The sequence below is a fragment of the Pristis pectinata genome, chromosome 35 (assembly GCF_009764475.1).
Source record: "Pristis pectinata isolate sPriPec2 chromosome 35, sPriPec2.1.pri, whole genome shotgun sequence".
In the NCBI taxonomy this organism is placed as follows: Eukaryota; Metazoa; Chordata; class Chondrichthyes; order Rhinopristiformes; family Pristidae; genus Pristis; species Pristis pectinata.
In genome coordinates, this window is record NC_067439.1 from 1692622 (window position 1) to 1715496 (window position 22875).

The 22875-nt window shown below is 51.8% G+C and overlaps 2 protein-coding genes across 3 annotated transcripts; one reads left to right on the top strand and one right to left on the bottom strand.

Moving 5' to 3' along the window:
- Window positions 1–2541: 2541 nt before the first annotated feature.
- Window positions 2542–22387, top strand: LOC127586413 (E3 SUMO-protein ligase ZBED1-like). Of its 2 annotated transcripts, none has more exons than XM_052044357.1 (4): window positions 2542–2825; window positions 15278–15587; window positions 17551–17686; window positions 20245–22387. In XM_052044357.1, exons 2-4 carry the CDS (start codon window positions 15303–15305, stop codon window positions 22251–22253), a joined length of 2430 nt encoding a protein of 809 aa, XP_051900317.1. In that variant the 5' UTR covers window positions 2542–2825; window positions 15278–15302; the 3' UTR covers window positions 22254–22387. The 2 variants fall into 2 exon arrangements, with proteins under 2 accessions (XP_051900317.1, XP_051900316.1); XM_052044356.1 differs by lacking the exon at window positions 2542–2825 and adding an exon at window positions 14024–14161.
- Window positions 10700–14173, bottom strand: mrps12 (mitochondrial ribosomal protein S12; the record flags this gene model as incomplete). The annotated part of the gene is made up of 2 exons (XM_052044035.1): window positions 10700–11206; window positions 13843–14173. Coding segments are annotated over 2 exons (768 nt in total), but the record flags the coding sequence as incomplete, so codon positions are not given.
- Window positions 22388–22875: the final 488 nt, after the last annotated feature.

A 22875-nucleotide genomic window follows, 5' to 3' on the forward strand; every position in this document is an offset into this window, starting at 1 on the left:
ATGCACTTTATCACTGGCATCTACAGATTTAAAACTATGAAGAGGTTCATTAAATTTGTAAACAAATTGCAAAAGATTCATTTAGATGCTCTTTATAAATGCAAATTGTTGAAATTTGCATCTGCTATGTTGTGCATGAGTGTTTAAGCATTGAGTGGAGATGGATGCTGATCTCTGGCAGGGGTGGGAGGGGAACCGAAAATCCAATAGCTTCTGCAATGGGGAGGAATGGAAACCTTTTACGCAAACATGAAAATTGATTTTTCTTAAATGATTCGAGGCTTTTAATTTAAGAAAAATTTGGCATTGTGGATATCCTGCAATTATCTACCAAATAGTATTGGACATCTGGTGCTTTGCCCACTTTGTTCACCAATCTTCAAATCTTTTGGGGTCATTCCTGCTGTAGCTCTTTATTGAGATGTTTGATTTCTGTATGCATGATCATATTAACTCAGTTAACAGAATGTGCTTTCTCAGATTTAACAAACCTGTTTTTAAAGTGGGATCCATCTCCATAAAGTAAATGCTTATTGGAGAGAGCTCCTTTTGGCAAATGAGCATTCTAGAAGATGCCATTTTCTTCACCCTGATCTCCAAACCCAATCAATGTTTCTAGCACTGTATTTTCTGTAATACCTATAGCCTAACTAGATCTGGGAATCTCTCCCTCCACCAACTGCAGTTTATGGCCTCTACTCCGGAAGAGGTGGAGCAATAAGCCAAACCCAACCCAGTGCGTGTACTGGGTTAGTTGATCTGAGTTGTTGACCTCTACCCAGGTGGTGGTGTTGGTTGTCTTTGGTCTCTGCATTCCAGGGTAAGGGAAAGCCATGGGGGTTTCTGCTTCTGATTTCTGTCGGTGGTATTGCCATATTGGGTTTTCTGAATCAGTGAGAACTCTATTGACCTTTGGTCTTTGCAGTTGAATAACTTGCCACCATTCAGCTTGAGATTTGGCCACCTGAGAAGTAAAGACGTAAGGAGACAGCACAGACGGCTGTTCAGTCCACAGCGTCTGTGCTGACTGTCAGCCACTCATCCACATTAATCCTACACTAATCCCATTGATTCCCCCACATTCTATTACTCACCTACTCTAGGGGTCATTAATAGTTAACTAGCCTATCAACCTGTACACCTTTGGGACATGGGAGGAAATCAGAGCATCCAGGAAATCCCACCTGGTCACGGAGAACATGCAAACCCCCCACAGACAGCATCTGAAGTCAGGATTGAATCCCAATCTCTCGCACTGAGGCAGCAGCTCTGCTTGCTGTGCCACAGTCACTGCAGCAACCTGCTTTACCTGGTGCTTCGAGAACAAATTTTACTCCCTTGCTGTTGATCGAGTTTCCAACAGGCTGTCTTGTTCCCTTTGCAGTGGAGACCTACATCTGTGTGTTTCTTCAGAGCCAAGATCAGCCCCTGGATTTATTTTCTATCAGAGGGAGAAGGATGCCACGTAGAAGTGCAGAAAGGGGAGGGTGTGGATGGGGGGGAAGATGGGGAGACCATGGGCTGGAATCGCTCTGAAGTGACTGAACAAATATTTATCGGGCAATATTCTGGTTCTCCAGCTGGCTGTACAGATTTTATTCCGAACTAGTGTTGCTCTGTGAAAGGACAGTGTAATGTGAGACTGGAAAATATTTCAGCAGTAACCTTTTGTTCTGCCAAGACCAAATTCTTGTGGTGATTGAAAACTGCTGCTTAATAGGTTTGTTTCATTTTAAATATTTATCTTTCATATGATACATAAGGCCACAAGGAAAGTGGCAGGCTTTAATATTTATTACAGCAAACTGAAATATTTGGACTTCCCAGATTGGAAACTCTCCAGAGGTAGGTTTGATGCCTTCTGCCATTAGAAATGTTAGTGACAGCATTCATACTCCCGACTGACTAGCATGTAGTTAGCAGACTGTGGAATCATTGTTATTTCATCTGTAGTTTTCGGCCCAAATCTTGTGGTAGTCAACAATTTTGTTTAAATTTGTTTGGAGCATTAATAAGTAGTCTTTTAAACCAAGTCAGCATGGGTAGTGTGTCAGGAAAATGTTGCTCTTTAAACTGATGCAAGGGTAGACAAGAACCGAAGGTTTTGTGCAGTCAGGCTGCAGTTCTTTGGAAGAGGATGTATATGTTGTCACTCAGATGTTGTAATTGGATTACAATCCTAAACTTCTGTTGTCACTATTTTGAGGAAGAAGCAGATGAAGGAAGCTCTCCATCACCTGGTGTTCTTTCTGAAATTGACCTTTCTTAAAGTCAAGTTTATTGTCATATGCACAAGTACAGGTATGTGCAGGTGCAATGGAAAACTTACTTGCAGCAGCATCACAGGCACATAGTATTAGAGACGCAATGTTCACAAGAAAAACAAATTAAACATAAATTATACAAAGTCTATTGTAGTATAAAGATAATTCTTGTACAAAAATCATTCTTTTCCCAAAAAGTCCACAATAATTTGGACAGTGAAAGTAACAGGACAAAAAAATGCCTTAATCCCTGCTGCAGTGACATCTAGTTATTTACCCTGGAACGGTGGCTATATGTTTGTAGTTTTCGAGGGCAATGCTCTTGGATCTGTACCATAACTGAATAACTTCCTAAAGCTGGGTTCTCTCTGCACTTTCATTCCCCCATTTCTGGCAGACAGCAAATTCAAAACTATCTCCAGGATGAGTTCTGATTTAAATGTACGAGGCATGGTTAGTCTGTTTGAAGATGACAAATATTGGTGGTGATGGTGAAGAAGGTTATCAAAAAATTGCAAGAGAATCTTGATCAGGTGGGTCGAGGAATGGCGTTCAATCCAGGTAAGTGTGAGGTGCTGAATTTTGGAAAATCAAACCACAGTATTTAGTGAACTGTAGGGCCCTAGGAACTGTTGTAGAACGGGGGACCTGGGAGTACAAGTACATAATTCTCAAAGTGGCATCACAAGTAGACAGGGTGGTGAAGAAGGCATTTGCTGCACTGACAAACACTATGCTGAAGGACGGATTCCTGACACAGTATGTTGACAGGCCAACTAGAGAGAGTGCCATATTAGATCTAGTTTTAGGTAATGAACCAGGACAAGTGACAGATCTATCGGTGGGTGAGCATTTGGGGGACAGTGGCCATTGTTCCATAACCTTTAGAATTGTCATGGACAGGGATAGGAGCAAAGAGGACGGGAAGATATTTAGTTGGGGAAAGGTGATTTATGAGGCTATAAGGCGAGAACTTGGGAGTGTAAATTGGGATGACATTTTTGAAGGGAAATGTACTATGGAGATGTCTATGTTCAGGGATCTTTTGCAGGATGTTAGGGATAAATTTGTCCCGGTGAGGCAGAGAAGGAATGGCAGGGTGAAGGAACCGTGGGTGACGAGAGAGGTGGAACGACTAGTTAGGAAGAAGAAGGCAGCATACATAAGGTGTATGCAGCAAGGGTCGGACAGGGCTCCTGAGGAATATAGAGTAGCAAGGAGGGAACTTAAAGGGCTGAGGAAAATGAGAAGGGGACATAAAAAGGCTTTGGCGAGTAGGGTTAAGGAGAATCCCAAGGCTTTTATCTCGTACATGAAGAGCAGAAGAGTAAAGGTAGGTCCAATTAAAGACAAAGGTGGGAGGATGTGCCTGGAAGCTGTGGAAGTGGGTGAGGTTCTCAATGAATACTTCTCTTCAGTATTCACCAAGGAGAGGGGTCTTGATGCTGAGGACAGTGTTGGTGAGTATGTAGATATTAAGAGAGGATGTGTTGGACAGATAAGTCCCCGGGGCCTGATGGAATATTCCCCAGGCTGCTTCGTGAGGCGAGGGAGGAGATTGCTGAACCGTTGGTTAGGATCTTTGAGTCCTCATTGTCCATGGGGATGGTGCTGGAGGATTGGAGGGTGGCGAATGTTGTCCCCTTATTCAAAAAAAGGTAGTAGGGATAGTCCAGGGAATTACAGACCGGTGAGCCTTACATCTGTGGTGGGTAAGCTGTTAGAAAGGATTCTAAGAGATAGGATCTATGAGCATTTAGAGAATCATGGACTGATTAGGGGCAGCCAGCATGGCTTTGTGAAGGGAAGATCTTGCCTCACAAGCCTGATAGGGTTCTTTGAGGAAGTGACCAGGAAGATTGATGAGGGTAGTGCAGTGGATGTGGTCTACATGGGTTTTAGTAAGGCGTTTGACGAGGTTCCGCATGGTAGGCTTCTTCAGAAGGTCAGGGGCCAAGGGATCCAGGGAGGCTTGGCAGGGAGAATTGGCTTGCCTGTAGAAAGCGGAGGGTTGTGGTGGAGGGAGTGCACTTGTGGGAGGGCTGTGACTAGTGGTGTCCCACAGGGATTGGTTCTGGGACCTCTACTTTTTGTGATATTTATTAATGACTTAGATGAGGGGGTGGAAGGGTGGGTCAGCAAGTTTGCAGATGACACAAAGGTCGGTGGTGTTGTGGATAGTGTGGAGGGCTGTCAAAGCTTACAGAGGGATATTGATAGGATGCAGAGCTGGGCTGACAAGTGGCAGATGGAGTTCAATCCAGAGAAGTGTGGGGTGGTACACTTTGGAAGGACAAACTCCGAGGCGGAGTACAAGGTAAATGGCAGGATTCTGGGCAGTGTGGAGGAGCAGAGGGATCTGGGGGTTCATATCCACAGATCACTGAAAGTCCCCTCACAGGTAGATAGGGTAGTTATGAAAGCTAACATCCCATAAACTTTCTTAAGTCAGGGGATCAAGTTTAAGAGCTGAGAAGTGATGATGCAGCTTTACAAAACTCTGGTTAGACCACACTTAAAGTACTGTGTCCAGTTCTGGTCGCCTCATTATAGGAAGGATGTGGAGGCGTTGGAGAGGGTGCAGAGGAGATTTACCAGGATGCTGCCTGGATTAGAGAGTGTGGATTATGAGGAGAGACTAAAGGAGCTAGGGCTGTTCTCGTTGGAGAGGAGGAGGATGAGGGGAGACATGATAGAGGTATACAAGATATTGAGAGGAATAGATAGAGTGGACAGCCAGCACCTCTTTCCCAGGGCACCAATGCTCAATACAAGAGGACGTGTCTTTAAGGTAATGGGGGGGAAGTTGAAGGGAGATGTCAGAGGGAGGTTTTTCACCCAGAGTGGTTGGTGCATGGAATGTGCTGCCTAGGGTGGTGGTGGAGGCTGATACGTTGGACAGTTCAAGAGATTGTTAGATAAGCATATGGAGGAATTTAAGTTAGAGGGATATGTGGGAGGAAGGGGTTAGATAGTCTCAGGTGTGGTTTGAAGGGCGGCACAACATGGTGGGCCGAAGGGCCTGTATTGTGCAGTATGGTTCTAACTCGGCATGTCAGGCAGCATCTATTTAACCAAATAAACAGTCGACGTTTACTGCTTATTTCCCTCCATAGACACTGCCTGACCTGTCATTTTGTGTGTTGCTCCAGATTCCAGCATCTGCAGAATCTCATGTCTCTGATTTGATGCACTAGTTTTCTGTTAGGGCATCGAGTATAGGAATTGGGATGTTATGTTGCAGTTGTACAAGAAATTAGTCAAGTTTTGTCACATGCACAAGTCCGTGTGCACAGGTGCAATGAAAAACTTACTTGCAGCAGCATCACAGGCACAGAGCATTAAAGATGCAACATTCACAAGAAAAACAAATTATACAAAGGACACAAGTAAAACAAAAGAACAGTCCATGGTAGTGGTCATAGTGTTGCTCTACTGATGTTGGTTGGGGTTGTGCTGGTTGGTTCAAGAAAATGGTTGAAGGGAAGTAGCTGTTCCTGAACCTGGTGGTGTGGAGCTGTGAGAAGATGGCACAGCCTGGATTATGGGGATCTTTTGGATGCTGCTTTGAAGCAGCGGCTTGTCTAGATGCCTTTGGTTGGAGTGATGTGCCACTGATGTCGAGGTGCACTCATCTCTGCAACTTGCATTCAAATTGCCTTACCAGACCACGTTGCAACCAGTCAGGATGCTTTCAAAATTACATCTGTAAAAGTTTGTTCAAATGTTCGGCAACAAGCCAAACCTACTTAACCTTCTAAGAAAGACACTGGCGCACCTTCCTTGTGATTGTATCTATGTGCTGGGCCCAGGGCAGTTCATCCGACATGTTAACGTCCAGTGGTGAGGCCACACCTGGAGTGTTGTGTACAGTTTTGGTTACCTTCTTATAGGAAAGATGTCATTAAGCTGGAAGGAGTGCAGAGAAGATTTGAGGATGTTGCCAGGACTTGAGGGCTGAGTTATAGGGAGAGGTTGGGCAGGTGAGGACTTTATTCCTCAGAGCATAGACTGAGAGGTGACCATGGGGGTGTATAAAATTGAGGGGCATAAATAGGGTGAATGCAGTCAGGGAAAGGAATCAAAAACTGGTTTTAAGGTGAGAGGGGAGAGAACTTCACACAGAGAGTGGTCTGTATATGGAACGAGCTGCCAGAGGAAGTGGTTGCGGCAGGTACATTAACTACACTTTAAAGTTATTTGGAGAGGTACATCGGATAGGAAAGGTTTAGAATGATATGGGACTAGCTTAGATGAGCATCGTGGTCAGCATGGACCAGTTGGGTCAAAGGGCTGCCTCTATGAAAAGCATTTGCTGCCTTGACCTCCTCACCACCTCCTTTGTGTTTTAATCTCTGGGGTGGGGCTGACTAATCTGTAGCTGACACAACCTGCATTGGGGGTTAGAAGGACTTGTATTGATTTCTCTGGAGGTTTGGAGGTTGAAGGGTGGGTGACCTGATACGTGTGTGTGTGTGTGTATATGTATATATATGTGTGTATATATATATATATATAAAATATATATATATATACTTATATAAAATAAAAATATATATAAATATATAAAATAAAAAAAAATTATGTGATAGGGTAGATGGTCTTTCTCCCAGAGTGGAAATGTCACATACTAGAGGACATAGCTTTAAGGTGAGAGGGAGAAAGTTTAAAGGAGATTTGCAAGGCAATTTTTTTTTACATAGGATGGTAGGTGCCTGGGAAGTGCTACCAGGGGTAGTAGTTGAGGCAGATATGCTAACATTTAAGAGGCAGTTAGACAGACACATTAAACATTTAGGAAATGGAGGGATATGGACCACATGCAGGCAGATGGGATTAGTTTGGGTTGGCATAATTGTCAGCACAGGCATGGTAGGCTGAAGGACCCGTTCCTGTGCTGTACTCTGTATTGAAGATGCTGCAGTCACCCAGATTCTTCAGTTTAGATTTTGTGAAGAAATAAGTAATGATCTTGGAATAAAACACTTTGACAGGAATTTTAATTTGGCCTTAATTACCTGAGCCCAAGCACATAAGGGATTTCATTTCTTTCCCTTGATTACTGTTTTTTTTTATTAGAAAGAAAAATTCCTATTGGGATTTGAATTTCTTCAGTGAAGGATCAAAGCACAATAATAAATTCAAAAGTAATGCATCCACTTGAGTATTTTAACCCATTTGGAGCACAGAGTATGAGAGAGGAACCAAACTTGGATTCAACAAGTATTCCAGTTCAGAACCTGATGAGTCCTGTTAGTAAGGATGGTTTAACATTGATTGCTAATCAGATCCAAGCCTCGGGATATGAGTCACTCATGTCTTTCATTTATTTTTGACTTTCCAGGATTTGACAGTCAGGCTTTTCTCATCTGGTCCTGGAGGCAAGACAATCTACTCCAACTAAACATTGGGGAGACTGACACCTTGGTCTTGGTGGTTTGCATGTGTGGTCTGAGGATCATTTTGGGGTTAACAGACACCAAGGTTGCATTCAGTCTAATTAAGTCACATGTTATTGCTAAACCCTAATTACTGACTTAACCCCAGTAATAATGTGAGACTGAAATGGACTGTTTGCAATCTTGGGTCTGTTAACACCAAACTGAACTTTGGGCAGGCTTGGTGACAGTTTGGAATGTGTGGTCTATCTCCAGCTTCCATAGTGTTGACTCTGCCTGTCTTTGACTGGTCTGTTGCTGAAACTTTCACCCACACTTGGATATTTCCAAGGCAGTTAGAGTTGAGCTCCTTCGTTCTACTCCCTAAAACTGGTCTATCCTTGTCCTGACTTTCTCTGGTTCCAAGTCCCTGAACACAATTCTGTCCCTTTTTTTTTAATTGAGAAAGCATACCTCCTCTCTAACCACCTCCACCCCAACAACCTTCCAAGCTTCCTGCTTTCCTCCAATTCACTGATTTTTAATTTCTCTATTGGTGCCTGGGCCCTGACCCCCATAATGCTCTCTGAACCTGTATTGTGGATTAGGCTTTTGGACACTTATCTTTATGAATCAGGACTAGTTTTTGATCATGCACTTAAACTCCTTGGTATGTTATACTAAAGTATTATATAAATAGTTAACTGGGTCATGAGGTGGGATGCTGCTCAAGCAGGGAATGGACTGCAATGTTTGTATAACTCGTCCCCTGACCATTGTTCATGTTGGGTGAGGGCTGGATCAGGTTCATTGTAACTTCAGCCCACAGTGGCCTTTGCACAGTAGAAATGGTGAGTGGTTGTAGACCGTAAGACATAGCAAGATTAGGCCATTTGGCCCATTGAGTCTGCTCTGCAACTTGACCTTTTCTCCCTCAGCCCCATTCTCCTGTTGTCTTCCTGTAACCTTCAACACCCCTTACTAATCATCAACCTCTGCTTTAAATATACCCAGTGACGGCCTCCACAGCCATCTGTGGCAATGTATTCCAGATTCACCACCCTCTGGCTAAATTCCTCCTCATCTCAGTTTTAAAGGGATGTCCTCTTTATTCTGAGGCTGTGCCCTCTGGTCCTGGACTCTCCCATGACTGGAAACATCCTCTCCGCATCCACTCTATCCAAGCCTTTCAATGTTTGGTATGTTGTAAGAGAAGGTTCTCACAGCCAACATCAGCATCCTTGTCACAGGAGAAAAGCTAAGTTTCTGAGGTTCCATCACACGTCAGGTGGTCTGTGCCAGGACTACAGCCAGGCACAGACCACAGCATGACCCACAGCCAGGTAGAGGAAATATTGGAGGTAAGGGAATATGATCAACATGTTCTACGGCATGAAAACAAGTCATTGCCCCAACTGGCTTGTGCTTCACACAAGTGTCAACCCAATCCCCTCTAAGACAGTCAGCACACCCTCTAAGCCCAAGCTTGTTAAATCAGCCGCAAGCCCTGCACGTGGGGTGGTAATTGCAACAATCCATTTAGTTATTTTCATTACCTAATACTTCAGATTACATTAATTAGGCACTTTTTTACTGTTCATATTTAACTAAAGCTGGCAACCATAAAGTCCAACTGTTTATTTCTGCCTAGCTTTACAAAGGCAGATTACTACTTCAAGGAGCCTTTGCCTCTGCCTTTTGTTTCATTATACCTTTGTCCATTTTTGTTTAACTTGCACCAGAGTTGTGCAATTCAGTTCAGTAAAAAGAATGGGACCTCCTGAGGGATTGTGTACGAGTGGGTTAGCCATTGAATCCTGCTGCAAATATTGTGGCAGTTTGATTCCTTCAGAAGCTGGATGTCTTTAACTAGAACTGGGCTTGGATATCCAACACTACCCTACTGCTCCATGTTATAGAGTGACAAATCCACCCTCTGGTGTACCCCACTGTTAAACTCTGACAAAGACATGCACTAGTAGTACACCCTAGTTAGTGACAGACCAGTGCACAATCTGTATCAGTGATGCTCACACATGGGTATATTTACCACTGGGCATAGTAGCAAGGTAGTTAGTTACTGCAGTAGGACTGATGATCTGAAGATGGGTCAAGTCACTCAATAGTAACTGGGGCATTTAAACTTTTAACTAAATAAGCTGGACTAAAATGCTAATCTCAGCAAATGTAGTAACCTGAATCTCATAAAACACCTGGGTCACTGATGCATAGCTACAGTGCTGGTGTGGTCTCTACGTCCACATACATCCCTGATGTCCAGATAAGTGTCTGCACAGAGGACTGGGTGCAGCACAGGAAGAGGGGCCAAAAAAATTGGCTTTATAGTTTTCCCCATTTCCATGCCATTGACAGTGGGAGAGCATCACAGAAATCTGTCTGTGGTCTGTCAGTGGTGATGGTCATACAGTTGCGCAGCGCAACCCATCAGCCCACTGAAATGGCCGGTGCGCAGCGCAACCCATCAGCCCACTGAAATGGCCGGTGCGCAGCGCAACCCATCAGCCCACTGAAATGGCCGGTGCGCAGCGCAACCCATCAGCCCACTGAAATGGCCGGTGCGCACACACTAACACTGATCCCACTGTATTCTTCCCATGTTGCCACCAACTCTGTTCTTCCAGCTTTCCCACCACATCCCCAATGTCTCCCCTCAGTTCCCAAAACCTGTTGGGCACGCTAGTGGTTTAAGGGGATTTACTGTGAAAATTAAATGCACGGCCTTGGAATGTGGGAGGAAACTGGAACACTGGGGAAAGCCCATGCAGTCACAGGGAGAATGTCCAACTCCACACAGACAAGACCTGAGGTCCGGATTGAACCTGGGTCACAAGCTGTGTCGCCCTGCTACCATGGTTACGTCAGTCTTGATCCTTTCTGAGCTAGTGTGACTGAGTGGAACGTGGCCCTCTAGACCCAATGCTCTCCCGTTCCATCAGCAGCACTGAAAGTATTCACAAGCTGGTGGGCAGAATCCGTGCAGATTAAGGCTGATCCACCTGAGTAAGTGGCACAAGAAACAGTGAAAGGAAGCAGCTGTTTCCATTGTAAATACAAACACCATTTAATGTCCACGTACAGTCCCGGTTCCAGCGATAGGACGGACAAACTACTTCTTCTTTTGCACGTGGGCACAGTCATACTTCCCACGCACAACCTTGAGCTTGACCCCTGGCAAGTCCTGTGTCCTGCCTCCCTCCACCAGCACGATGTTGTGCTCCTGGAGATTGTGGCCTTCTCCAGGAATGAAGCAGATCACCTCCTTGCCGTTGCTGAGCCTGACGCGGGCGCACTTGCGGTTGGCCGAATTGGGCTTCTTGGGTTTGCGGATCATGGTTTTCAGCACCACCCCCTTCAGCTGGGGCCGACCAAAGGTGGGGCCCAGCTTGGGAGGTGCCTTCTTGGGCTTGCCTGCCTTGTGCATCTGGTGGAGGGTGCTCATGGACTGGCCATTCTGCCAGTGAACAACAGGAGGTGGCGTAAACCCTGGTAGGATCACTCGCTGGAAGAGGGCAGCTGGTGAGGAAGCTGTCAGCCTTGCTGCGCCTAGAAGGAACCACAGTGGTGTTACTGGCTGCTCAGACATCTCGGTCACTGAATTATGACTGAGGATCTGAAGGCGGGCCAAATCACTCCACAACTGGGGAATTTAAATTCCATTAACTAAATAAGCTGGAAATAAAATGCTCATCTCAGCAACTTCCCAACTAAACCTCTCACCTGTGGACAATAATGATACCCAAGTCCGAATCGCACCCACAGGAAACATCTCTTTGGGTCCACACGAGGAAGCTACACGTTTTCAGTCCTGCACAGAAGGTAAAAGGATAGAATGAGAGGCTGGGTTGCTGCCATCAGAGCAGAGGTGGTTCCAGGGAGACGGAAGGGTTTAAAATCATGGTGGGTTTTCAGAGTTGCCATGTGGACTTCTCTTCCACAGAAGGCAGCTGAGGCCAAATTATTAAATATAATCAGGGAGTAAAACTCTGATAATCCAGTGCTGAGGACTGACAGATTTTCCAAACTATTGGATATTACTCCTAATAATACAACACAGTTAATTCACTTTTTTAAGATGCTACACAGTGGTATAATAAATTTTCCAGTGAGTTTAAAGAAACTGCAGGAAACAGGGCCCCGGTGTGTTTAAAAGGAGCATGGAAACTGGCCCCAGCGCTTTAAAGGAAGCGCAGGAAACAGAACCTGGTGACCCAGATGCCAAACCAGCAGGATTCCTGAAAAATTCAGTGTTTCTGTAGTTCTGATAACTAAAGAGATGAAGGGATATGAAAAGAAAGCAGGAATGGGGGACTGAATTTGAATGATCAGCCATGATCATATTGAATAGTGCAGCAGGTAACTAGAAGACATGATCTGACAGTGAGCAGTAGATGGACCAGAGGGAGATGTTTTTAATACAGTAAGTGGCTAAGATCTGGGATGTGCTACTGAGTGGACAGTGAAAACCTTTCAGTCTGAGCTTGTCCTGTTTTTGCAAGTAACTGTTGTGGATGTTGATGGCAAGGCCAACATTTGTTTCACCTTTGTATTTGAGATGTTTGTGTTGAGTCACCGAATTGTGTCTTACAACACAGAAACAGGCCCTTCGGCCCATCAGGTCTATGCTGACCTTTTTGTCCATCTGCACCAATCCCATTTGCCCTAATTAGGTCCCTATCCTTCTATACCTTGCCTATTTAAGTACCTATCTCAAATCTCTTTTTAAACGCAGTGATTGTATCTGATACCACCACCACCACCACCACCACCACCACCACCGGCAGTGAGTTCCAGATAGCAACTGCTTGCTGTGTACATATATAAAAAAAAACTTTCCCTTCAGATTCCCTTTAAAAGTTGCAGCACAAAGTCCCAACTCTAGATACAACAAAGGTGTTTAAGAGGCTGTCACATAGACACAAAAATATGCAGGGATACAGATCACTTGGAGACAGAAGAGAATTAGTTTAATTCGGCATAATGTTCAGTGCAGACATTGTGGGCTGAAGGGCCTGTTCCTGTGCTGTTCTGTGCCTGAACCTATGAAGGCAGGTATACTATATGCTTTCCTCACCATCCTAATGACCCGTGCTGCCACTTTTATGGAAGTTTAGACTTGCACCTTAGGTCATTGACAGTCCATAGCACCCTACCGCTTAGTGCATATGTTCTACCCCTATTTCATGTCCCAAAGTGCATCTCCTCCTACTTGGAGACACCAGATGCTGGAATCTGGAGCAAAAACCAATCTGCTGGAGGAACTCAGCGGGTTGAGCAGCATCTGAAGTGGGGATAGGAAGTGCTGACAGTTCACAGATAAATTCCTCTAACCCCCTCCCCCACCCTGCGCCCCCCACCCCAATCGCCACCACAGGTGCTGCTCAACCCGCTGAGGTCCTCTGGCAGATGGTTTGTTGCATCACCTCGCGTTTGTTGGGATTATCTTCCAACCGCCAACACTCTGCCCAACTTTCCATCTGATCCATCTCCGTGGGCAACCCCCCACCCTCCCCTTGGGCAGCCCACCCCCCTCGCTCTCCCCTCGGGCAGCATTCCCACCAACCCCCCAGCAACTCCACCAACTTCGGTGTCATCCACAAACTAACTGACCAAACCTCGCCATTCACGTCCCAGTGAAGATCCTCACCCCTTACCCCCCCTCACCCCCCCCCACCCCCACCGCTTCCCCCCACCCCTTACCCCCACCGCTTCCCCCCACCCCTTACCCTCCCCCCCACCCCCACCGCTTCCCCCCACCCCTTACCCCCCCTCACCCCCCCCACCCCCACCGCTTCCCCTCCCTCACCCCCCCCCACTGCTACCCCCCACCCCTTACCCTCCCTCACCCCCCACCGCTTCCCCTCCCTCACCCCCCCCACTGCTACCCCCCACCCCTTACCCCTCACCCTCCCCCCCCCTCCCTCCCCCCCCCCTCAACCACCGGGATCACTCTGGTTCCAAGCAGCGGGCTCCCGTGTCTCTCCCGGCCCGGCCCACGGGCCCCACCGTCGGCGGGTCCTTCCCCCCACAGACGCCGCTCGGCCGCCGGCTCCTGCAGCAGATCGTCGGCTGTCACCGGCGGCCCCGACCCTCCCCGCCCGTCAGGGGAGCAGCAGCCACGCAGCCCCCCCCCCCCCCGGCTCATTCTAAAACCCCCTCCGTTATAACCCCGGGAGACCAACCGCTAGTCGACCCCGAGGCCTGCTCCGGCGGCACCCACGAGTAGGCCGCGTTGCGATGGCGACGGGCGGACGGCGGCGGCGGGCGGACAAGAGGCGGGGCGGCCGGGCGCGTTTTCAAAACGCGGTCCCGCTGAGCGCGGGCGGGGCGCCGGCACTCGGGAGCCGCCGGTCGCCGCCGCTGCAGCCTGGGCTCGGCCCCCGCGGGCCCCCCGCTCCCCCGGCCCGGCCCGGCCCGGCCCGGCCCGGCCTGTGAGCAGCGCGGTGACCGCCGTCCGTCCGTCGGGGCGGCCGCAGCGCAGAGTCCGGGCCCGCAGTGTAGGTAGGGCCGCCCACCCCCGCAAACAGGAGGGAGGGAGGGAGGGAGGGAGGGGATGAGGGAGGGAGGGGTGAGGGAGGGAGGGGATGAGGGAGGGAGGGGTGGGGGGTGAGGGAGGGAGAGGATGAGGGGGATGAGGGAGGGGATGAGGGGGTGAGGGAGGGGATGAGGGAGGGGATGAGGGGGTGAGGGAGGGGATGAGGGAGGGGATGAGGGGGTGAGGGAGGGAGGGGATGAGGGAGGGAGGGAGGGGATGAGGGAGGGAGGGGATGGGGATGAGGGAGGGAGGGGATGAGGGAGGGAGGGAGGGGATGAGGGAGGGAGGGGATGGGGATGAGGGAGGGGATGAGGGAGGGAGGGAGGGGATGAGGGAGGGGATGAGGGAGGGAGGGAGGGGATGAGGGAGGGAATGGGGATGAGGGAGGGAGGGAGGATGGAGGGGAGGAGGGTGACAGGATTAGGGAAGAGGGTGAAGGGGTGGAGGAAATGAGGAAGGGAGTTAGAGGATGAGGAATGTCGATGAGGGGAACGAGATAGGACAGAGAAAGAGGGATGAGTGGAGGGACTAAGGGAGATGGATAATGAATGAGGGAATGATGAGGATGGAGAGAACGGGGGAGTGATGGTGTAAGAGTTCATGAGGACGATGGGAGTGAGTGAGGTGGAGCAATTGGAGTAGGGTTGAGGGAAAGGAGGGATGGAAGGAATCTGGTAAAAGTGAAGTAGGCAGATGGAGGGAATGAGGCAGGCTTAGAGAAGGGGTAGAGGGACGTATATGGAGTAACGAGGCATGGGGGAGTGAGGTAAGGCCAGAGGAGAAGGGATGTAGGGGAAGGGATGGAGTTATGAGAGGTAAATGGAAGGAAGATGGAGAGTTTGAGGGAACCAGATCAAGGGAACCATCAAGGAGCGAGGAGGGTGAAAAGACGTGGGAAGCATGACGGAGGGAGAGGAGGCGGATGGAGGGATTGGGGAGGAAGAGAATGGAGGCAAGGAAGGGACAGAAGTGGGAGGGTGAGGAAGGAGGGAATGTGGAGAGAGCTGACGAAGCAGTGGCTGAAGGGTTGTGTTGTCGCCGGATGTACACCAGGGGAATGTGACGGGATTGCCCTCTTTCAGTGATGCGGCTGTTTGGTCGGTGCTGATGTGGAGTCACAGATGGAGAGCCATGCCCCCCATTAGCGAGGTCTGGAAGTACGTCACCCGGAGAGATGATAAGACCATTGTGTGCAACATGTGCGGCTCACAGCTGGCCTGTTCGGGCAGTGCCACTGTGCTGCGGTTACATCTGCAACGCAACCATCGCATTCACTTCACAGAAGAGACTGATTGCAGTAACCTGCAGGGAGCCGACAGCACCACAGAGAAGATTCCCTGTGCCAAGGAGCGGACTCCGAAGATCACTGAACTTATTGGCATTGATAGTCCTGTGAGTCATTATCCCAAATATATATGTGTGTGTATAGAGTGCATTCAGATGCACTGCACCAGTGGGGCAGCTCATGGACAGGAGGGCATTTAGTTTCCTTTCTCTTCTTCCCAGTTAGTAAATTTGAAGACGACACAAAGTTTGATGGCATTGTGGATGATGTGGTAGAGTGCCAAATGATGCAGTAAGGTATAGATCAGTTGCGGATGTGGGTGGAGAAATGGCAGATGGAGTTTAATCCAGGCAAGTATGAGGTATTGCACTTTGGGAGATCAAATGTAAAGGGACACAGTTAATAGCAAGACCCTTAACAGTGTTGATGTACAGCGGGATCGGAATCAGGTTTATTATCACTGACTTGTATGTTGTGAAATGTGTTGTTTTGCAGCAGCAGTACTGTGCAAAGAGATAAAACTACTATCGATTACAAAATAAATAAATAGTGCCAAGAAAAGCAGTAAAGAGGCAGTGATCATGGGTTCATGGACCGTTCAGAAATCTGATGGGAAGAAGCTGTTGCTGAATCGTTGTGGGTCTTCAGGCTCCTGTACCTCCTCCCCAATGGTAGTAATGAGAAGAGGGTGTGGCCTGTATGGTGAGGGTCCTTAGTGATGGATGCTGCCTTTTGAGGCACCACCTCTTGAAGATGTCCTCAATGGTGGGGAAGGTTGTGCCTGTGATGGAGCTGGCAGGTAAACCTCCACCCCTCGGAGACGGGGGTCCACAGCCCCAACGTCCCTTTTCTCCCCATCCCAGGACACGAGAGGAAAGTATTGATATTCTTTCATTCATTCTCTCTGGGTAACCCACACATCTCAGGGCAGTAAGAGGGTTTCCAATACAATCAGTTCCTTTGTCTGGCTGACGTTGAGTGTGAGGTTGTTGTTGCGACACCACTCAACCAGCCGATCTACCTCACTCCTGTACACCTCCTCGTCATCATCTGAGATTCTGCCAACAACAGTGGCAAATTTATAGATGGTATTTGAGCTGATCTTGGGGTCCAAGTCCATAGCTCGCTGAAAGTGGCTGCACACCGATGGGACGGTAAAAAAGGCGTTCGGCATACTTGCCTTTATTAGTTGAGGCATTGAGTTCAAGAGTCAGGAAGTTATGTTGCAGCTTTATAAAACTCTGGTTAGGCCGCATCTGGAGTATTGTATTCAGTTCTCATCACCCCATTATAGGAAGGATGTGGAGGCTTTGGAGAGGGTGCAGAAGAGGTTCACCAGGATGCTGCCTGGATTAGAGACTATGAGCTATAAGGAGAGGTTGGACAAACTTGAGTTGTTTTCTCCGGAGCGGCGGAAGCTGACGGGAAATCTGATAGAAGTTTATGGAATTATGAGAGACATAGATAGGGTAGCCAGCCAATATCTTTTTCCCAGAGTTGAAATATCTAATACTAGAGGGGGAAAATTCAAAGGAGATGGGTGGGGCAAGATTTTCTGTTACACAAAGGGTGGTGGGTTCCTCGAATGTGCTGCCAGGGGTGGTGGAAGCAGATACGATAGAGGCAATTAGGAGGCTCTTAGACAGGCACGTGGATGTGCAGGGACATGAACCGTGTGCAGGCAGAAGACATTCGTTTAATTAGGTGTCATTAGCTTAATTAGTTTGTCACAACATCGTGGGCCGGAGGGCCTGTTCCTGTGCTGTTCCTGTTCAGCCCCTCCTGTTGTTCAATTGGCCGTTGCTTCAGTGGGTCGCTGTGTCCCTTCCCCCATCCCTGCCACACCTCAAACCCCAACCCAATGGGAGGAAGGCACCTGACATTGTGGCCTCAACTCTTTTACCCCAAGGTCCAACTCCACTGGTGCTCAAGGTTCAGCTCACGGTGAATCTGACACCTCCAGTCTGTGCAGGTAAACTAGCCCTAACCTCCACCCCTCAGTGTCCCTGTTTTCCCCATCCCCAGGACTCGAGGGGAAGGTACTGATATTCTTCTGTTCATTCTCTCCAGGTAACCCGCACATCTCAAAGCAGTAAGAGGATTTCTGACATGCTGCGGGAGTGTGCAGCCCGGCTGGAGGAGGGTGAGGAGTTGGAACAACACTCCATCCTGGGAGTTGAAGATGCCCACACTGCATTAACTGAAGGTACAGTATGGTTCAGTGTGTCCCCTACAGTTGCCAGCTCTCAGTACACTGGGGGGAGTCTAAAATACTCAGCAAGTCAGGCTGCATCTGTGGAGAGAGGAGCAGAGTTAACACTTCTGGTCGAAGACCCTTCGTCAGAACTGGGAAGGAGACAAAAGAAGCTGCAGGGAGGGTGGGGAGGAGATGTCTCTGATGGGGCAAAACCATGGTGACCATGGGGATGAGCTGTTAACAAGGTGATCTGGTCAGTGGGTGAATGGGAGCAGTTAGAGAGGAGAACATAGACAAAAGAATGTGGGAGTTGTGAAATGCAGAGCAGGAGGACATGCCCGGCAGGTCAGTCGGGGCACGTCCACCAGTCCCAGAGGGTAAAAAGGAAAACAAACAAGCTGAGCCAAAATCACATATGGACAACTGATACAGACCGAGAAATCAAGGTATTGCTATTGGTTTATTATTGTCACTTGTACCGAGGTCCAGTGAAAAACTTGTCTTGCACACCGATCGTACAGGTCAGTTCATTACACAGTGCAGTTACATTGAGGTAGTACAGGGTGCATTGAGGTAGCACAGGGTGCATTGAGGTAGCACAGGTTAAAACAATAACAGTACAGGGTAAAGTGTCACAGCTACAGAGAAAGTGCATTGCAGGTAGACAATAAGGTGGAAGGTCACAACAAGGTAGATCATGAGGTCAGAGTCCGTAAAGGTGCAGACACAAGAGATTCTGCAGATGCTGGGAATCTGGAGCCACAGGAACTCAGTAGGTCAGGCAGCATCCGTGGAGGGGAATGAACAGTTGACGGTTCGGATCGAGATTGAGGTGTAGAATTCAATATTGAGTCCAGAATGCTGCAAAGTGACCTGCTGAGTATTTCCAGCATTTCTGGTTTTTATTTTAGATTCCCAGCATCAAACAAACTTGAAAGAATGTTGGCTGTTGAGGAGAGAGTTCCAGGGCCGAACTCAGGAACGGCAACACACATCCAGGTTGGGCTGTGGTTTAGGAGATGACTACAGCACAGGTACAGGCCCTTCGGCCCACTCAGTCTGTGCCAACCACGAATCACCCATTTTTACACTGTGCTAACCCATTCTATTCTCCCCACATTTCCCATCAACTCCCCCAGTTTCTACCCCACGGCCCACACACTGGGGGCAATTTACAGTGGCCAATTAACCCACCGACCCGCAGGTTTTTGGGATGTGGGAGCATCCAGAAGAGACCCACACGGTCACAGGGAGAACATGCAAACGCCACACAGACAGCGTCAGAGGTTGGGATTGAACTTGGGTCTCTGGGGGTGTGAGGCTGTACCACAGTGTAGCGTTGTCCTGAGCTTCTCAAGAGTTGTGCTGGTCCCATCCAGGCATGTGGAGAGTTTTCTGTAGCTCTGGGGTGACTGGAGGTGAGTCCCTCACGGCCCCAGTGTCCGCCTCTGCTCCAATCCAGCCCCAGCCCGTTTCTGAGGGGTGACCTGGGAGCTTCGAACGTTGACAGGTGGACTCAGGGAATGTGTCTCTGTTTGTGGGTGAGATTGGGTAGAGGAGTCAGCAGTATCGGACAGTGGCCGGCAGGTTTGGCAAGGAGGTTGAGAAGGACCTTCCTCCCGAGAGGCTGGTGGGGAAAAATGTGGAACCGACTCCCATGGGGAATGATTCAGGTGAAGCATGGAGACGGGTTTCAGGGGGAAACGGGAAACCCGTGAGGGAGAGGGGATGAAAGGGTCTGATGGGGGGGTGAGATGGAGAGGGATGTGAGGAGGTCAGTGTAGGGCAGAAGGAAGCAGAGTCACACAACATGGAAACAGGCCCTTCGGCCCATCCAGTCACTGCTGACCAAGATTCCCATCTAAGCCAGACCTGTATTTGGCCCATATCCCTCCAAACCTTTCCTATCTGTGTTCCTGTCCAAGTGTTACTGTACCTGCCTCACCCACTTCCTCTGGCAGCTCGTTCCACACACCCACCACCCTCTGGGTGAAAATGTTGCCCCTCAGGTTCCTATTAAATGTCCCCTCTCACCTCAAACCTGTGCCCTCTAGTTCTTGGTTTCCCAACCCTGGGTAAAAAGACAGTGCGCATTAAAGAGGGACCGAATGGCCTTTTAACTGTAGACTCAATCTTCTTCCTGATCTTTGGTTCCTTCATCATGTTCTCTCTCTTCCTCCCTCCCCCTCCCTCTCCCCCCCCCCTCCCTCCCTCCCTCTCCCTGTCCCTCTCTCCCTCCCACTCTCCCTCCCCCTCCCTCCCTCTCCCTGTCCCTCTCTCCCTCCCTCCCACCCCCCTCCCTCTCTCCCTCCCTCTCTCCCTCCCTCCCACTCCCTACTCCTCCCTCTCTCCCCCCTCTCTCCCTCCCTCCCCCTCCCCCTCCCTCCCTCTCCCTGTCCCTCCCTCCCTCTCCCTGTCCCTCCCTCCCTCCCTCCCTCTCCCTGTCCCTCTCTCCCTCCCACTCCCCCTCCCTCTCTCCCTCCCTCCCACTCTCTACTCCTCCCTCTCTCCCCCTCTCTCCCTCCCTCTCCCTGTCCCTCACTCTCCCTCTCTCTGTCTCCCTCCAGACGAGCTCTCCATGGTGCTGCGCTCCTACCAGGTGTCCGGCGGGGGGAGGCGCCGAGCGGCCGAGCTGAGCCTGCAGCGGGCGGCGCCGGCGAGCTGCCCGGACCGGGAGCGGGACCGGGCGCAGACCTGGGACTTCTTCAAGAAGCTGAACCAGCGGTGCGTGCAGTGCAGCCTGTGCCGCAAGCAGCTGTGCTACCACAACAGCACGGCCAGCCTGCGGGAGCACCTGCGGCGCCGGCACCAGCTCGGGGAGCTGGAGGCGCGGCAACTCCCGGACGACGGCTCCTCGTCCTCCGAGTCGCTGGGGCAGGAGCCCGAGGTGAAGCGGGCGGCGGTGGGCGGCTCGGAGCCGGCGCTGCCGGGCGCCAGGGCGGGCGCCGAGAAGCGGGAGGAGCTGCTGGACGACCTGATCGCGGGCATGGTGTTCCGGGACCTGCAGCCGCTGTCTCTGGTCACCGAGGACGGCTTCAGGCGGCTGCTGCGCTTCCTGCAGCCCGACTACCGGGTGCCGTCGGTGGCGCAGCTGTCGGCCCAACTCCGGCACCAGTACACCCTCTGCAAGGTGCGGCTGGAGCGCCAGCTCCGCTCCGTGCCCTCGCTGGCGCTCTCCACCCACGGCTGGAGCACGCCCGCCCGCCACGGCTACCTCACCGTCTTCGCCCACTTCATCGACGGCGGCTGGAGCCCGGCGCGCTGCGTGTTGCGGACCGGCCGGGCGGGCGCGGGCGCCTCCCGGGAGCTGCTGCGCTCCGCCCTCGCCGACTTCGGGCTGCCCGGCCGGGCGGTCAGCTGCGTGGTGCATGAGGGTGCGCCGGGCGCTGCGGGCGGCGGGGAGCGGCTGGCGCCCGGCTGCCGGCACCTGTGCTGCGCCGGGCGGACCCTGCAGCAGTGCGTCCGGCACGGGCTGCAGCTGGAGGCGGTGCAGCGGGCGCTGGCCGCCGCCCGCCGCCTGGTCGCCCACTTCCAGCGGAGCGGGCGCGCCTCCGCCCGCCTGGCGCAGGGCGGCGGGGAGGCGCCGGAGCCGCTAGTGCTGGACACCGCCTCCCGCTGGGACACCACGGCGGAGATGTGCCGGCGGCTGGTGAGGGCGCGCCGGGCGGTGCGGGCGGCGCTGGAGGAGGAGCGGGCGGAGCAGGGCGAGGAGGAGCCGCCGGTCGCCAACCTGACCGAGCCGCAGTGGGAGCTGCTGGGCGCCCTGCTGCCCGTCCTCAAGCCGCTGCAGGTGGCCCTGAGCTTCCTGGGCGAGCGGCAGAACGCGGCCGCCTCCGCCCTGCTGCCCTGCCTGCACGGCGTGGTCTCCGCCCTCGCTCAGCACCCGGCCGAGCCCGGCTGCCCGGCCGGCGCCGTGGGCGCCCGCATCCGCGCCGAGATCAGCCAGCGCTGGCACCTGCAGGAGGAGGGCGAGCTGCTCGCCCACCCCGCCGCCCTCGCCTCCTTCCTCGACCCCCGCTTCAAGGACCTGCGCTTCCTGGGCGCCCGCGCCCGCGACCAGCTGCAGCGGCGGGTCAAGGCGCTGCTGTCGGCCGGTGTGCCCGAGCCGGGCTCCCCGGCGGGCGAGCGGCGCCCGGAGCCGGGCTCCCCGGCGGGCGAGCGGCGCCCGGAGCCGGGCTCCCGGCGGACCAGCGGCGCCCGGAGCCGGGCTCCCCGGCGGGCCAGCGGCGCCCGGAGCGGGCGCACCCCCAGCCCAGTGAATACGACCTGCTGTTTGGCGAGGACCTGGTGCACCGGCTCCCGGAGGTGGACCAGCAGCTGGACGGTTACCTGGCGGAGCCGCTCCGCCGGCGGGACACCGACCCCTTCCTCTGGTGGCGGGACAACGCGCACCGCTTCCCCGCCCTCGCCGGGCTGGCCCGCCGCTACCTGGCCGTACCGGCCACCGCCGTGCCCGCCGGCCGCCCGTTCCTGGGCTCCGGCCGGCTGCCCGACGACGGGCACGACGCGCTGGAGCCCGACGACATGGACCGCATCATCTTCCTGCACAAGAACTTCGACTACATCGAGCTGCTGAAGTGAGGGCGGGGACCGGGTGTCCGCGCCCCCTCCCCACAGGCAGGCCCTTCGGCCCCCCAGTCCGGACTGACCCACTTCATTCTCCACACGTTCTCCACCAACTCCCCCCGAGACTCTGCCCCTCAGTCCTACACTGGGGGGGGGGGGGGGGCGATTTACACCGACCCCGCACGTCGTTGGGATGTGGGAGGGAACCGGAGCCCCCGGGGGAGCCCACCCGGACACAGGGAGAGCGTGCAAACCCCACACAGACAGCGCCGGAGGTCGGGATCGAACCGGGGTCTCTGGAGCTGTGGGGCAGCGGCTCTACCCGCTGTGCTGCCCCAACCTGTGGTAATGTGTTCGGGAGGAGATGGAGCAGTGATTGGGAGTCCCGGGGCAGGTGGGCAGCGACTGTGGGTCCCGGAGCAGTGACTGAGGGTCCCCGGGGCAGTGACTGAGGGTCTCGGAAAGGCTGGCCGGGAGTGGGGGATGCTGGAGGAAGTGGGGTCCCAAGGGAGGCAGATGAGGTAGGGTTCCAGCAGAGACAGCGAGTGCGGGGTCCCACGGGGCGGGAGGGCAGTGGGTGCTGGCACTGGGAGGGGTTGGGGGGAGGGCGGAGGTGGACCCTGGCCCATTCA